The sequence below is a fragment of the Giraffa tippelskirchi genome, chromosome 13, assembly GCF_054371585.1.
Source record: "Giraffa tippelskirchi isolate mGirTip1 chromosome 13, T2T-mGirTip1v1.2.pri, whole genome shotgun sequence".
NCBI lineage: Eukaryota > Metazoa > Chordata > Mammalia > Artiodactyla > Giraffidae > Giraffa > Giraffa tippelskirchi.
In genome coordinates, this window is record NC_137287.1 from 98,730,499 (window position 1) to 98,746,364 (window position 15,866).

Sequence of the window (15,866 nt, forward strand, 5' to 3'; positions counted from 1 at the left end):
TTGGGGATAATAAGAGGGACTCAGGAAAGGTGCAGCTAGAAATCTTCCTCAGATGCGTCTAGTCCTGTTGTCACATCTGCTGCTCAGAATTAAGAAAGTAATTGGGACAGAATTTCCCCCTCAGCAGTTTTTTGAACTAATCAGGGAGAACGAAGACAAACTCTGAAATAGAACTGCATAAAAAGCAAATAAAAACCACACCAGAAAAATCCACATAGTGTTTTCCTGATGTTCAATTGATCTCAAGGAAGGAAAAAGCCCAGATTCACAAAAACCTATGTGTGTTGTTTTATTATATACAAAACCAAGCATACAATAATTACATAGCAAATAACAAACATGCTGAATGGTGCTCTGTACATGTTCATGAATAAATAATAAATACTGCTTCTTTATTACCTTGAAATACAGTACCACCAAGAGATTTATATTTTTGTTTTACTACTCTTGTAAATGAGCACAAAGGAAAGAGGAAATATATGATATTTAAACGTGAATAGTAGAAATCCTTCTCTCTGGAAATTAACCAAATAGGCCCAATAACCACTACAAACCAGTGACACCCTCTTCCCCCATCTTTTTTGTCATAGGTTGCCAACCCCATGCAATCCCAGTTAAGTTACAAACTTTCAGTCAGTTTATAGTCATTTAAGAGAAATAGTCCCAACCTAAACAATTGTAGCTAATATTGATATATTTTTGTAGTTCACTTTTGTAGTTTTTACAACTTTTCCCCCTGATGCCAAGGCTGAAACAATTCTTAGCACTTTTTCTAAACTTTGGGGTTGTTTCTTTTTTTTTCTACCATTTTATTGGTTACTTTAATTGGTTTAAATGCAATATGTGTGCAAACAACTGCACAGAAATGACAGGCACTTCTTAGGAATACAGTGACTTCATGTCACAAGGTTCCATGGCTTTGATCTGATGGACTGAATGAGTTCATGACTCAACTCTGTAATGTGGTCTGCTCAAGTGGCAAGATTTTTATCTGCAGCATTTAGTGCATTACGATGTGCACATCAGAAATCACAGAAGTGTGCTTCTGCTCTGTAATGAACTTATATTCATTAGGAGCTCTGATCCAATCACAATAATGTCTCTTAAAATTACCAACCAGAGGCAAAAAAGTAAACAAGCAAAGTCACTTTTTCAGGCTTTTCAAACTGTCCTAACTTGTGACATTATAACTATGCTTCCTAATTAAGCAACCAAGTCAAAGAGCAATGAACAAATGTAACATCCGAGGCGTTACCTCAACATTTCTTAATCAGCTCAGACATCCATGAGGGCAGGAAAGGTAAACCATGTCACCGTCCAGATCTCCTCCACAGGTATGTTACTGCGAGAGGCAGCAGCTCAGCATAAACCCTGGGTTTCCATCAGGATTAATATCAGGATCATATATGTGTATGTAACATGTTTACAGAGATTTATTGGCCCTGAAACTTCATACAGAGCTGCATGAACATCTAGCAGAAAAAGAAATCATGAGTGGGGTGTAGACAGGACTCGCCTATCAGTGCTCACAGAAGCAGGGCCATTGAAGGGGAAAGCTCAGGATCCACAGGAAGGAAAAGTTATGAATAACACTATGTTTTCAAAATACCATACTTACTCTGAGTACAAATGTTACAGTATAACTGTAAACCACAGAAGTGATGCTGGCCAGATACACATCTTTTGTTCATTTATAAAAAGGCCTAAGATCTTACCGTAACCAGTGCTTTCTCCAGTAGGGCAGTGTGAGGAAGAAAGAATGTAAGAGGGAATCTGGAAATAAAGTCTTAAAAGGACTACCATAAACATTTTTGTTGTTTAATAAGATTAAGGTCAAATTTTCATATAGCATCTTAATATTCAATTTTGGCCTATTATTTTGATTATGTATAAATGCATTTTGTCTTTATGTTAACTTAAACAGTGACTTGGATGTGAATTGCTGGGTGAAAAGTCTGCCAGTTGGTAAATATTTTCAAATGAAATGTGCCAAGTTTTTCATTTGCCCCAAAGATGAAAAAACAGAAATATATATATAAAGAGAAACAGAAGAATCGTTTGAAGGAATAAAATCAGCTATAGTCATTAAAACATACTGTACATCAAAAATTGTCAACCAAAGGTTTTAAAGATTTTTACAATAATATCAAGAGCAATCTCCTCACACAACCATAGGGACAAGTAGATGTGACTTTAGTTCAGTTCAGTCGCTCAGTCATGTCTGACTCTTTGCGACCCCATGGACTGCAGCACGCCAGGCTTCCCTGTCCATCACCAACTCCCGGAGCTTGCTCAAACTCATGTCCATCGAGTCAGTGATGCCATCCAACCATCTCATTCTCTGTCGTCCCCTTCTCCTCCTGCCTTCTATCTCTGTGACTTAACAGCAGTTAAATAAGAAGCATTTAGGAGAGTCAGGAAGCCACATGGCAATGTACGGATGTGAAGACATTCATTCAGTAACTTTAGTCATGCTCCCCCCACCCCCAGCAAGATTATAAAGTTCTGCTCTTGCAAATGAAGACAGATCATCATTTTAACGACAGGGGCCAGGTCCCAAATTAGGAATGTAATAAGGGTTCCACTCAAAGTGGTTCTGTGTGTATCTGTCTGATTATAGGCCCTGCATTTGCAAACTCTAAAAGGCGGTTTACCTGTGGCACCTCTTCAGAGACGCCACCCGCTAGGAATTCCAGGTGTCAACATTTCATTCTTCCTTCCACCACATGCCAACAACCACGCTTAGACCCACCAACCTCCACTGGGATGAAGTCTGCATGCTGACAGAATACAAAAAATTGACTTCACACCACCTCTAAAAAGCCTTCTTAAAAAAAAAACAAAAAAAAACCCATGTTAGGGAAAGGGCATGAAAGCCCTAGATTCCACTGTCTCCCAAGAGCAGGAAACTTAGTGATAAATGACTTTGCTCAAAACAGATGCTGTTGAGGAAGGGCCCAAGCTTCCCCTGGGGTGAAACAGCCAGAACTTCTGTTTGAATCCTTTACGGCCAGGGCGCAGAGAGCCTTGACTCAGACACTCAGGATTCTCTACTGTTTGAAGCCATACCCACTAGCTCACATGTGCTGTATCTAGCCTGGTGAGGTTTCAGAAGTGGAGTTCACTCAAGTTCCGCTAGAGAGCGGTGGTTTTATTTCTTTCTGTGGCACAGACTTTGCCTGATGTTTACCTCAAGTTTGCCTAAGACTGTCAACACAAAGTATGATTACATAAAGACTTCTTTCTTTGAAAACAGCCCCGTGTGGCCGGGGTAGAGGTGAGGGTGGGTGGACTAAAGAACTGTCCACCCCTTCAAGGTCAGTAAACCCAAAGTCTCTTACAATTCACTGGAGGGGAACTTTAGGAAGAGCTTTAATACTGAGTCATCTGCAGGTCCTTGCAACTCATCATCTCAGTTATTTCTTGAATTTGTACGTGTTTTGCTTTCCTCCGTTCGTTTTGAGCTTTTTCTCGCTGGCTATCGTGGCATGAGCACAGTTACTCACATTTCCCTTCTTCTTAAGACCTGTGTGTGCTGGTGCCCGGGCGGCCCTGCAGCTGTCCGCGGGATCCAGGATCACGGCCGGTGGCCGGGGTGCACGGAGGTTCCCATTGCTCTCAATCTTGGGGCCACCGTCCCCGTAGGGTAAGTCCCAGGGCTGCAGGCTGGAGCTCTTGTTGGATTTCTTTTTCTTCTTCTCTGTCTGCACATCCAGGGTTTGCTTCTGAGAACATAATCGGCTACTGCTCAGCACATCGACGGGTCTGGGGGAAGCCTCACCAGTGTAATAGAATGGATGGACTTCCTCGCAGAGCGTGTCTTTCTTTCGTGAAAGGCCTGACTTCGGAGGCCCTTCCTGCTGAGGCCTGGACAGAGCACTGGGAATCAGCTTGGTTCTCCCGGGGCTCTTCAGGGCCCCCGAGGTCCCAGGGGCAGTGGGAGGCCTCCCTTTGGCCACCTTGCCTTTCTCGCACTGGATGGTCTGGATCTGCAGCCACTCGAGCTGGACGAGCCTGTCGACGTACTTGCCCAGGAGCCCCCCAGTTATGGGCACAGCCTCTGTCCTGCGTTCGGAGTGCAGGAGCATGGCCATGTCCCGCAGGTCCCAGGAGTTGCACGGGGGCGGGAGGAAGTCGGGGTAACAGTATTCGGGCCGGGTGGGGCCCTGCCCTGGGTGCAGATCGAAGTGAACCGGGTCGATCTCTTCTGCTCGAAGGTGAAGATCAGGAGGCGTGAGGGGGGATGGGGGGATGGCGATCCTTTCTGAATCAGAGAGGTCACTGGCACTGTCCTCCTCCTCGGCATCTTCTTTGATGATTTTCATGGACTGAAAGTCCAGAAACAGCTTGTTCCCCGAGGGCCCCCGACACGTGGGGCCGAGGGGACTCCTTTCAGGGTTTCCTTCTGGGGAAATGCTTTCCTTCAGCTTATCCTTAGTCAGTTGGGGGACACCTCCTCTGAGACTGCTTTTCAGCTGGGAAGAAACGTGGGGGACTTGGGGTTTACTCTGTCTTTTTCTGGAATTCTTGGGATGCTGTACTTTATTCCGAGATGGGCCTGCATTCATATTGCTGCAAGAAATAAAATTGCAATTCTTAGTCCATGTGACACATACTGCCCTTCTGATGATTTAAGAAGGGAATCAGAGAAGCTTCTAGTTGTACATTTCAGCTATGACAATGGGTTAGAAAATGTGAGGCCTCTAAACTCGCAAGTTACAGGACAGTTTTCCACTTGATACTCTATTTAGGAAATATTATTAATATAATGCAGGTGCCAGCAGTAAATGTATGGATTCATTTTGCATCAAATATTAGCTTTTAAGAGAAACACTAACATTTCATAAAGTACTTATATTATCATCTTAAACCTATCGTGTGTACTTTGAAAAACATCTCTTGCAGAACATTCAGTCTGTTGTTAATGATGAGCAGTGTTTAATAACACAAACAAGTAAAATCTACACCTTTCTTTTATATACCTATTTTAAATTAAACATAGACAGGATATAAAATACACATTTTACAGAACTTAATGGCTGGATGGTGGTAACTCTGAGCCAGCAAATATCCTAAGGAAAACTGTAGCATATACAACCTACACCTTAAGCCAAAAGCTTATCAAAGTGTCAGAATATCTTCAAATAGAAAACACACTAGGGAAAACAGTGTTTAGAGGGATAGGAATAAAATCACACAATGCCTTATAACACAATATAAATTTTTAAAAAGGCTTAAATGCTATTTTCTTTAAAATTTAATCATTTTTAAAAATTGAAGTATAGTTGATTTTCAATGCTGTGTTAGTTTTTGGTGCACAACAAAGTGATTCAGTTATACATATATATACATTCTTTTTTTTTAAATATTCTTTTCCACTGTGGTTTATCCTGGGATATTTTTGAACACAGCTCCCCGTGCTCTGCAGTAGGACCTTGTTGGTACTGCCCTTTGAATGGTGGGAAGGCAGATCTCGTGAATACTGTACATATTACTGGCACAGCAACTGATTCTTCCCCTAATTTATTTCTGAGGCAGCTTCTCATATCAGAGGTGAAAATATTTTCTTTTCAACTTATTTACCAAGAACAGTGCATTTTACCAAAATGAATAATACTTCTCAGCAACATCAGTCTTGTGTGGTTAAAAAAAAAAAGGATGGTAAACATGCTTTGTGGAAACCTCAGAGGTTCATTTGCTGGAGGTCTCCACCACAATAAGCAATTACTGAAAATGTGCCACCTCTTAATAAACATGGAGGAGGTTAAATCATTGCCAGCAGCATAACATGTGCTCAATAAATGTCGAAAAAATGAAGAAATGGATAAAGTAATTACCATGATTTAGAACTCATAACCCACATTGTTAAAACTTTCTTTTACCTCTAGCTGTAATGTGCATCCATAAAAGTTATTACTAGTATCCTTTTCATAGAAAAGGAAACAAACATAGAAAGATGATTACCCAAAATTGTGGATTCTGCTAACACTGCAAGAATTATGACCTCCTAGAATTTTTACCAACTAGTAATGTTTAAAACCATTTCTGTCAGACAAGAAATACAGTGTATATACTTCTGTCTACAGACATATTTTTCTCCCAACCACACATATCAATCTGGAGAACTGAGCTACTGCGACTTTTGCAAGATAAAGTAATTGCATGAAAAACTATTTACCTGGTTTTCTGATAAGATTCATTCACCCTATTCCCTTTCTTGAAGAAGTTACATGGCTCATCATCATTTAGGGTTGCACAGACTGTCTAAAAAGAAAGACATATAGTTAATAAATACTCTAAACACATGAACACACACACACACACAAGAAAGAAACATGAAAAACCAGAACAAATCTAAATGAGCTTTTACTTGAGTTTACATCACCTTTTTTGTAGTGCTCGAAATATTCTTGCTCAATCTGTTGGAAGATGCTGACAGCAGGGGAAGTGACTTCTTTCCTCCTCTAATATTTGGGAAGGATGCCTTACCACCGGAACTAGAAGCAACAGAACAGTGTTGGTAAGTATCAATTGCAAATGCCCTATCGCCCTTATCCTGCTGCTTTTCACTTGTTTGTCCTTAAATATTCAAATTGTATAAAAAGTTTGAATGGGGGGATATTGCCTTCTATTTGTGGTTTAATCTATTTTGCTTGTTTGTTTTTCACAGTGGGTATTAGATACAAGATCACTCTACTATAAATGGATTTCATCTCTCTCCCCACACACACACATACACAAAATCTCCTTGGAAATAATTTGTTGAGGAAATCTGTGGGACTAATTAAGTTTGGCTGTTATTCCAAAGTTCCCATGTCCGTTCATTCATTCCTTCCTTCCACAAATAGAGTGCCTAGAAAACAGCAGGATTAGATACCTATCTTGCTCTCATGGAGCTTGAACTCCATTGGAAAGGCCCGCCTTCAGGCCTCCTGCCTTCACTATCACATCAGTCCATGAAAAACTTATCAGTATAATACATATCAGGCAGTGTTCTCTCTCTATGACATTTTGTTGATTGGTACCACCCAAAGCTGCTTCTCCCCTCTTGAGTGGCCTACTAAAAGTGCCCCATTTGAATGTGAATCTTCTTTCTTCCATAAAATCCCCTGCCTCTGAAAAATGGAAGAGTTGGGATTATATACTTTTATTTCCTTCCTAAAACTCTGCTCTGTTATTTCTCAAAATAAGCACGTATGCCATTTTGGTCCATGTACGTATGATGAGAAGGAAAATCACATGCGGACCCTTACAATGAATGACCATAATCAACTGCTCGATTCATTTCAGATGTAGAAAACGTTCTTTATCACCCCCCTTCATTAGTCTGGTTTTCCTGCTGCCTTGTCCCTCTGGATGGTACAGGAACACTCTAGAACTCTCTAGAAAGTGCACTCCTATCTTCTCCACTTCATTTCACCTGGCAAGCTTTACACCCTGGGCTGTGCTGTTTTCTGGACAAAGTTACTGAGAGAGAAGAGGTGACAGCCTGCAGGGTCCCTAAGGACTTGCAGAAAGCAAGCTCTGGTTTCCTTGATGGTTCGGGAACAAAGCTAAAAGTCTGGATTCTGCCTACAAAAATGCGTCCCAAGCGCCAGGGCTGCTTAAGGGGAGCCTTATCATTTGTCACAGGGTCTTAACCCTTGTTCTCATACCTTCCTCTCTGGTTTGGAGCCTCTCTGGAGACAACAGTAGCAGCAGCACCGCCCCCTCCCCACCCCCCAGGGACAGGGCCAGCGGTCCCCGCGGCAAAGCATTGTGGGTGACGCGGGGACACGACGCTTCTCCTCTACGCAGCCAGGCTCCCACGGTCTGGCCTAGGGTCCGTGTTGCAGCGCAAACGTCCAGAGAGCTGGCAACCCTCGAGGCTTAAAATGAGCCGGGGACCGGCTCCTGAGCAGGCCGAGTGGTGCGCCCCTCCCCCGCCCGCATTAGCCCAGAAATCCGGGGACCGCAGCGTGCATGCTCCGGGTCCTCCGCGCGAGCAGACGCCGATCTGGGACCGACCGGCTCGCCGGCCGGACGGCCGCAGACACTGACCAGACCTGTTTCGCTGCCGCAGAAGACACGTGACGCGGGGCCGGACGGGAGGCCGACGGCTGCGCTGGGCTGCGCTAGGCGGCAGGAGTCCGCGCGGGCCGCGTCACGAGGGGCGGGGCGGAGGCTCGCCGGGAAGTTGCTCCGACAAGTCGCCGCTGGGTGAGTAACGCGCGGCCGGGGAGGGGCCGCTGGGCGGACACCGCCTTCCCCGCACCCGGAGGAAACCCAAGGCCGCCGCCACCCCGCGCTCCGCTGCGGCCCCGAGGAACGTCCGCGCGAGCAAGCGTTCGTCCTGGAAACCAGCTTTTTTTTTTCCTGCCCAAATCGGAAAACCCGGGCGAGGACTCGAGGGACCAGGTGGCGGACTAGGGGAGCGCGCAGCCGGCCCACTGCGTCCTCTGCAGGCGGCGGTTCCAGTGGACCCTCCCCAGGGTCGCTGAGCCCGTCCCGGGACACCGAAGGAGCGGACGCAGGGTAGGGAGGGAGGCCGCCCTTCGGTTCCGTCTCCCCATCGTCGGACGGTCGGCCGGGCCATGTCCAGAGGCCAGGGCTCGGCGGTCCTCCCCACCACCGTCGGGTTCCGGAAGCCCGCCCCGCGGAGCCTCAGCTGCCTCTCGGACCTGGACGGCGGCGCGGCCCGGGAGCCGCGGCCCTGTCGGCCCCCGGCGAGCCCGGGCAGCGCGCCGCCGCCGCCCGCGCCGTCCGGCTGCGACCCCCCTCTGCGGCCCATCATCCTGCGGCGTGCGCGCTCGCTGCCCAGCTCGCCCGAGCGCCGCCAGAAGGGCGCGGGCGCGCCGGGCGCTGCGTGCCGACCCGGCTGCAGCCGGCAGCACCGCGTGCGCTTTGCCGACGCGCTGGGCCTAGAGCTGGCGCAGGTCAAGGTGTTCAGTGCGGGCGAAGACCCGTCCGTGCCGCTGCACGTGCTGTCGCGCCTCGCTGTCAACTCGGACCTGTGCTGCAGCAGCCAGGACCTGGAGTTCACTCTGCAGTGCCTGGTGCCCGACTTCCCGCCGCCCGTCGAGGCCCCGGACTTCGGCGAGCGCCTGGGGCGCCAGCTCGTGTGCCTGGAGCGCGTCACCTGCTCGGACCTGGGCATTAGCGGCACGGTGCGCGTGCGCAACGTGGCCTTCGAGAAGCAGGTGGCGGTGCGCTACACCTTCTCTGACTGGCGCAGCGCGCACGAAGTGGTGGCGCGGTGGCGCGGGCCGGCAGGCGCCGGGGGCTCCGAGGACGTCTTCGCCTTCGGCTTCCCGGTGCCACCCTTCCTGCTGGAGCTCGGCTCCCGCGTGCACTTCGCGCTGCGTTACCGTGTGGCAGGAGCCGAGCACTGGGACAACAACGACGGCCGCGACTACAGTCTCACGTGCCGCAACCACGCACTGCACATGCCGCGCGGGGAGTGCGAGGAGAGCTGGATCCACTTTATCTGAGCTTCCTGGCAGGGCTCGCGCGTCTGGGAGGTGGCCCTGCCTCACACCCCACCCCCAAGCCGGAGCCGTCGGACCTCGCTTCCCGCAGCTGCAAGGTGTGCTCGCTGTGGCCCGCCTATGCTGTCTTTTACTTGAAATGTCTGGGTCACTTGGTCTAAACCGTGGCCTCCGATGCCAGAAGGCCGGGCTGTGTCATGTGCTGGGCGGGGTGCTGGGTGAGTAGAGATGCACGAGTGAGTTGACCTTATGCAGAAGGTCCAGGCAGGTGGTTTTGGAAAGGCCTGCACCCTGCGCTGGGAAAGCCTGTGGCTTTTACATGTGTCCTGATCGCGTCTCTGTGAATATAGCTCTTATTTATCATCACTGCGATGTTGCGACCTTTTACCCTTAGCCGATGCCTTCTTGGGAACATGCTGAATTCAGTAAGCTTCAAAAAGCATTCTTGTGTGTTTGTGCCCACTGTAAACAGAATGTATATGCTGGGACCCCCATCATGGTCCCTTGAGGCATTCCTGCCCTGGGACAAGGAAAACCTGAAGTCACATTTGCATGCCAATGTCTGTAGGCTTCTAACAGCCGGGAAGCTATTAATAGGCAAGAAATTGATGCCTCTTCAGTCATCGTACAATCATTCCTGGGAGTTCAGGCTGCTCCAGTAGGCTGAATGTCTCCTCCATCAGCAAATGCCAAGAAGGAAAACACTTAGAACTTTTAGTTAGCAAAACAGGCCCTTCTGCGGTGTTTCTTTGCACTTTATGCATTTTTATTGTACATGTTTGATAATTGTGTATCTGCACTTTATCAGGCCATTCTGTTTAGGTTTGCGCTATCTTAGTATTTAAAGAAATTCTGCCTTAAGTTATTTCGGTTTTCAGGCAACTCTGTGGCATTTGGGCAACAACTCTTTGCAGTTAACCTTTTTGACGATTATGGTGACTCTCTTGATGTCTTCTTAAGTGTCCAGGGTTCCAGCAGTCATCATTCAGAAGTCACATTACCAAGTGGAACTAGCAGGTATTTTCAGAAACAACCAGACTGGAGGAAAAACAATACACAAATATTCATACATTTTAACTGTTTTAAGCTGTATTTGTATATGCCTGGTTTTATCAACTACCTGCCAACTTTATTCTTTGTGCCTTCAGATAGATAACTTTGTAACCTTGTCTGGACTTGTTTCCCAATTTTAAAATGTTAAATGCTTTTTTTTTTTCTTTTAACTCTCCAACCAAGAAGTCAAGGCCATTGTCTCTTGCAGAGTGTCACAACAACTTAAAACTCTCAGCGAGGGGCTGACTATTTCTCTTGGTGCTGAGTGGTGGTCTGACAGCAGGTGCTAGCACAGAGGTGTGAAAACCCGTGGACCTGGTCTCCAACTTGGGAAGCTGGTTTCCAAGAGCTGAAGACAGTGTGATAAATCTTGTGATAGCTGTCACCAATGAATTAACTCTAAATATTTGAATGCTTGTTACCGTTTGTCAAATAAGTATGCAAAGGATGTATTTTGCCTTTTAACCAATTTCTTTTGTTATAATAGCAACTTCAGTGTTTTAAAAATTCCAGCAACAAAGATGGCTTTCTTTGGTACCTTCTGGTCTAAGAATATGGAACTCTGATTTAAAACATTGTGACTGAATTGAACAATCGCTGGCTGTTAGCACTGTGTACTCCATTGACATGCAAGAGGCAGAGAAGCCTGGTCGCATTTCCTGCTGTTTGACAAACTGTCCAGTTAGGTCAGTAAGCCCGTGAGGGCCTCGGCCACTATGCCCTGGATCCTAGCCCAGCGTGCAAAGCAGTTGTCCAGGGCATTCACATATGAGCAAGAGCTAGCAAACATGTTGCTATGTAAAGGCATGTGGAGAATCTTATAATCTGTGTAAAGGTCATTTGCCAAAAAAGGTCTGGTCACGGAAAATGTAGTAAATGTTATATCTTCAATATTAAGAGAACCTCCATGTGCCTTTGAAAAAAGATCAACATTTAAAAACTTTAAAGCTTAAATATACCTGCCTAGTTAATAAAGAAGCTTTGGGACAGCTTGAGATTTGCAGGCCTGAAAACACAGTGACATACCCTAGATATTCAAGTTTTGTTGTGAACTGTGCAGTTGTTGGGTTGTCTCTCCAAACATATTTTAATACCTGCCATTTAAGATGACTTCACCTAAGCCTCACTATTAAAGTATATGTGCACAAGTTGTTGGTTGAAGTGTGTTTTTCTTGTGGCCTGATTAGTGTGAAACAAGGCTTTAGAAATGTGTTGATTAAGACATTTCATATATGTCTTATCCTTCCTAGAATGCTGTCATCTTTAGTATCTCGCCAATATAAATAAATGCATTTTATGATGGCACCTGAGCTTCAGCAGCACAGTCATGTGTGTCTTTGAGAAACTGAGACGCATCCTTTTATGCCAGGTGAGTATTACATAGGAAGAAAGCTCTAGGAACACAGGGGATGGAATAGTTATTGTACTTCATCTTAGTGCTTATTGAAGCCCATGTAGGAATAACTACTGTGTATCTGCACCCCCCCCCCAATGGTGACTGTCACTGTCACTCAATTACAGAGCTGTGAACACAGGGAAAGGAGGAAACCAACTTATGTCCTCTCTTATTTGCTGGCCTACAATGCTAGGTGCTGTATGTATTTGATGTCATTTAATTCTGAAAACCGGAGAAGGCAATGGCACCCCACTCCAGTACTCTTGCCTAGAAAATCCCATGGATGGAGGAGCCTGGTAGGCTACAGTCCATGGGGTCGCTACGAGTTGGACATGACTGAGCGACTTCACTTTCACTTTTCCCTTTCATGCACTGGAGAAGGAAATGGCAACCCACTCCAGTATTCTTGCCTGGAGAATCCTAGGGACGGCGGAGCCTGGTGAGCTGCCGTCCATGGGGTCGCACAGAGTCGGACACGACTGAAGTGACTTAGCAGCAGCAGCAGCAATTCTGAAAACTGCACTGCCTGGTAGATAATAGCCCCATTTCTCAGCTGAAAAGAATGAAGCTCAGAGAGATTTAAGTAATTGACCTAAAGCTCCACCGCTGGTAAGTAGCAAGGTTAGCATTCAAACCCACTGCAAAGCCCACCTTCTCTCTGCCATGTGGGAAGACACTCCCAGTAAGAGTTTGTTAAATTTAATTGAACGTCCATTCGGATTATGACTGAAGGTTTTCCATCTAACATCATCTAAAGACCTATTTAAAAAGAATTCAAATGAAATTAAATAAAATCAAGGATATTTTCTTCCATGTGGTAGTGACGTTTACAACATAATCCTTGGACTTTCTGAACAATAAAAAGGCCTCTAAACGTTTTTCTTCTACTAAAAAGTGGCAAGATGAGTCACTATTTTTAACTTTTGACCTGCTTGTCTGCTGTAATTTGTGAATTCCCTAATTTACACCACAATCATCCATCATTTAAACTGATACTTTAAATTGACACATTCTAAAATCCCTGGGGAAACACTTGATTTGCTCAGTGCCAAGCCTAGACGGCCTCAGTGCTCGGTCCCCTAGGGGTCTGGGATTCAAGCTAGTGAGAGCACTCATTCACAGCACCTGGTTCTAGGAAACACCCGCAGGGCCTGGGCGGGGGGTGGGGGGCGGGGCCGGGAGAGCGGGGCGGGGCGGGGCCGGGAGAGCGGGGCGGGGCGGGGCCGGGAGAGCGGGGCGGGGCGGGGCCGGGAGAGCGGGGCGGGGCGGGGCCGGGAGAGCGGGGCGGGGCGGGGCCGGGAGAGCGGGGCGGGGCGGGGCCGGGAGAGCGGGGCGGGGCGGGGCCGGGAGAGCGGGGCGGGGCGGGGCCGGGAGAGCGGGGCGGGGCCGGGAGAGCGGGGCGGGGCCGGGAGAGCGGGGCGGGGCCGGGAGAGCGGGGCGGAGCGCAGCTGGCAGAGGAGGCTGATCAGGAGTGCTTCTGCTGCCCTCTGCTGGCCCGCACCGTGGACCTCTTTCAGGGAATTCTGACCACGCGTCCTCGTAGGTTCGTCTAGGTCCCTCGTGTCTCTGCGGTCCCGTTCAGGCTTCCCGGGTGGCTGTGGGGAGCCCGGGGGTCTCCTTGGTTCGCCGACGCTTCTGGCCCTTCAGGTTCATGTCCTGCGGGCAGGGCAGGCCCGGTCGACCCCCTCCGGCGCATCCACACCGCGGGAGGGAAGAGAGGGCAGAGGAAAGACGCTGGCGCCTCCTCTCGCCGCGCGGCCGCTGGGCGAGCGGGGTCAGGGGTCGGGGTCTGGCCTGCGCGCGGCCGCCCACTTACTTGAAGCCGCGAGCCGCGCCACCTCGGCGCCCCCTTTCCGGCCTTGGGAGGTGCCTGCGCTGTTGCGAGGGGCGGGGCCTGTCCGGCGGCGGCGCTGATTGGACGTGGTGCCAAACCGCACGCGACGCCGATTGGACGGGCGCTTCCCGCCCTCCCTTGGCCGCCTGAGGTGCAGAGGCGTTAACGGAGGCTCGGAGAGTCGACGCTGGGCTGCAGCGAATCTAGGAGATCCACGCGGAGGCCTCTTCCAGCTGGCAAGTTGAGCTGGGTGCCCGGGAGGGCTTCCCTGACGGTGGGGCGTGTTAGGGGAGAGTTGCGGCGTCCGCCGGGCCTCCAGCGCTCGCTCCGTTTGCAAGCGGCCTCCTAACGGTTGAGGCGGAGCCGTTGAGGAAACGGCCGCGGTGGGGCAGCTAGGGCGGGGGGCGGGGCGGGCGGGGCGGCCTCTGGAGGGGCGTCGGGTGGGCGGGGCGGGCCTCGCGCCAACGAGTCTCGGGGCGTGTGGTCGTGAGGGGCCTGCGGCGGCCTGGGCCCCGCTGATATTGCTCGGGCGGCTGGTGTCCTGGACGAGGGTGGGGGTCAGGGGCGGGGTGCCGCGCGGGCCCGTGGGTCCGGGGATGACTGCGGACGCGAGCACTGACCAGAATCAGAATATTGATAGTGACGAGAGTGGAGACCCGGGCCAGAGTTTCGGAACGGGCGCGGAGGCTAAGACTCTGGCCCCCTCCAGTCCGCCAGTCCTCTCTGCTTAGCTTCTGGGACGATGTAACTGCGCTCAGGGGTGAGTGGGTGTGTGGGGTTGTGTGTGTGTTTGGAGGTTCTCCTCTGGCCTCGCGCCAGCAGTGCACGCACGTGTTTCTCCTCCCCACGTCCCGCACGCATTCTTCGCGAGTGTTTTCTCCGTGGACCCCCCTCTTTCCGGGTTGGGGTCGTGATGTCCACGGTATCAGCAGAAGGGTAATGAGATGGGTCCGTGTGTTACGGTCTGGGGGTCACGGGCGATGCCATTTTGCAGCTGTTGGTGAAATAGCTTGTGTTAACACTTGAATCTTGTTGGGAAGAGTCCGGATTCACGTTCGGAACTGTTAGTAGTTTGCTCTGGTGGCTGAGCAGACTGTTCCATTGAGTCAGCTTTGGGGAGAAAATGTGTGCCTCTGACAAGTTATTGGGCGTTTTTTAAACCTTAACCCTTTTATCGGCCTGCATATACACATTCATCCTGTAAGGCTTGCCTGTAACGCCAAACCTGCTTAGTTGACCCCACCCCCCCCACACACACACACACATAGACACACACAGACTCTTCTTGAAAAATTATTATTCCGTGCTAGGTCTCCTACATCGTTCTGTTGTTTCTTGTTCTAGTGAATAGAACTTCAAAGCAATTTAAAGATATTTTAAATTGTTTACTCGTGATGGTGGAAAGAAGTGTATCGCTTTACCCTCTAGACTCAGCCTTCCCTCTCAGCTGCAAATGTTTGTCTTAATGGCTAGTACCCAATTTGGGGCTCTTTTAAAGTCAGTTTGCATTCAGCCTTGGAAGGGAGGGAGGAGTTAACTGGATTGTTGAGTTCAGTTTCCTTAAAAAATCTTCCTGTGTAGATACTAATTAATTTTCCTTCCCCTTGAATGGCTTCTTGAACAAAAGTAGACTAGGAACTAAACCATCTTTTTAGCTTTGTGTGCCTCTTGGCCATAAGTAATTCTTCTGTGTTGTATTTCATGTCTCAGAGTACTTTGTAAATTACATGTAAATTCGAATTCACATTGTTGTGGTTGTGATGCTGCAAAGTGTAAAGTAATAGGTCTGCCCCAACAATTGCTGACAGTAGGGGAAAAGTACAAGTAGAGCCCCTGAAATATTTTAAGTACTTAAACTTTTTAATTACATTTTCAAATTGTGAAATAAAATGTTCTAGTCTTTAGTTTCAGACAGATACCTTCATTGCAACAAAACAGAAAAATGTGTATGAAGCTCTTATTTTTGAGTGTTGGCAAAAATATCAAAGATACTTGAATGCATTTATTATGGATATTTGGTGGACTGAATTTTTGGAGAAGTATAATGACCTGTATAATTCATAAATTAGTATATATTTCATTAACTTTCATTTTAGTAAAATCAATCAAGATTTTT

The 15,866-nt window shown here is 48.2% G+C and overlaps 3 protein-coding genes and 1 long non-coding RNA gene across 10 annotated transcripts in view; 2 read left to right on the forward strand and 2 right to left on the reverse strand.

The window, feature by feature from the left end:
* Positions 1 to 264: 264 nt before the first annotated feature.
* Positions 265 to 8,131, reverse strand: FAM217B (family with sequence similarity 217 member B). 7 transcript variants are annotated; one of them, XM_081559359.1, is made up of 4 exons: positions 8,046 to 8,131; positions 6,386 to 6,497; positions 6,179 to 6,260; positions 265 to 4,572 (listed from the first exon to the last, which is right to left on the reverse strand). In XM_081559359.1, exon 4 carries the CDS (start codon positions 4,566 to 4,568, stop codon positions 3,417 to 3,419), a length of 1,152 nt encoding a protein of 383 aa, XP_081415485.1. In that variant the 5' UTR covers positions 4,569 to 4,572; positions 6,179 to 6,260; positions 6,386 to 6,497; positions 8,046 to 8,131; the 3' UTR covers positions 265 to 3,416. The 7 variants fall into 7 exon arrangements, with proteins under 7 accessions (XP_081415485.1, XP_081415481.1, XP_081415488.1 ...); XM_081559355.1 differs by having other exon boundaries at positions 6,179 to 6,264; XM_081559362.1 differs by having other exon boundaries at positions 8,041 to 8,131.
* A 70-nt stretch (positions 8,132 to 8,201) lies between these two features.
* Positions 8,202 to 11,668, forward strand: PPP1R3D (protein phosphatase 1 regulatory subunit 3D). Its single transcript, XM_081559363.1, has one exon. The coding sequence runs from the start codon at positions 8,574 to 8,576 to the stop codon at positions 9,468 to 9,470; it is 897 nt and encodes a 298-aa protein (XP_081415489.1). The 5' UTR covers positions 8,202 to 8,573; the 3' UTR covers positions 9,471 to 11,668.
* Positions 11,669 to 13,086: 1,418 nt separating this feature from the next.
* On the reverse strand, positions 13,087 to 14,140 carry LOC145533023 (uncharacterized). Its single transcript, XR_014073767.1, has 2 exons — positions 13,733 to 14,140; positions 13,087 to 13,572 (listed from the first exon to the last, which is right to left on the reverse strand). It is a non-coding gene; the product is annotated as an uncharacterized LOC145533023 (long non-coding RNA).
* Positions 13,891 to 15,866, forward strand: part of SYCP2 (synaptonemal complex protein 2) — an 81,181-nt gene continuing 79,205 nt past the window's right edge. The window contains 1 exon segment of the mRNA XM_081559352.1: positions 13,891 to 13,986. The gene's annotated coding sequence lies outside the window, so the exon portion shown is untranslated.

Bases quoted from the DNA above. Each gene is read 5' to 3' on its own strand.
- FAM217B (XM_081559359.1), bottom strand. From the start codon at position 4,568: ATGAATGCAGGCCCATCTCGGAATAAAGTACAGCATCCCAAGAATTCC.
- PPP1R3D (XM_081559363.1), top strand. From the start codon at position 8,574: ATGTCCAGAGGCCAGGGCTCGGCGGTCCTCCCCACCACCGTCGGGTTC.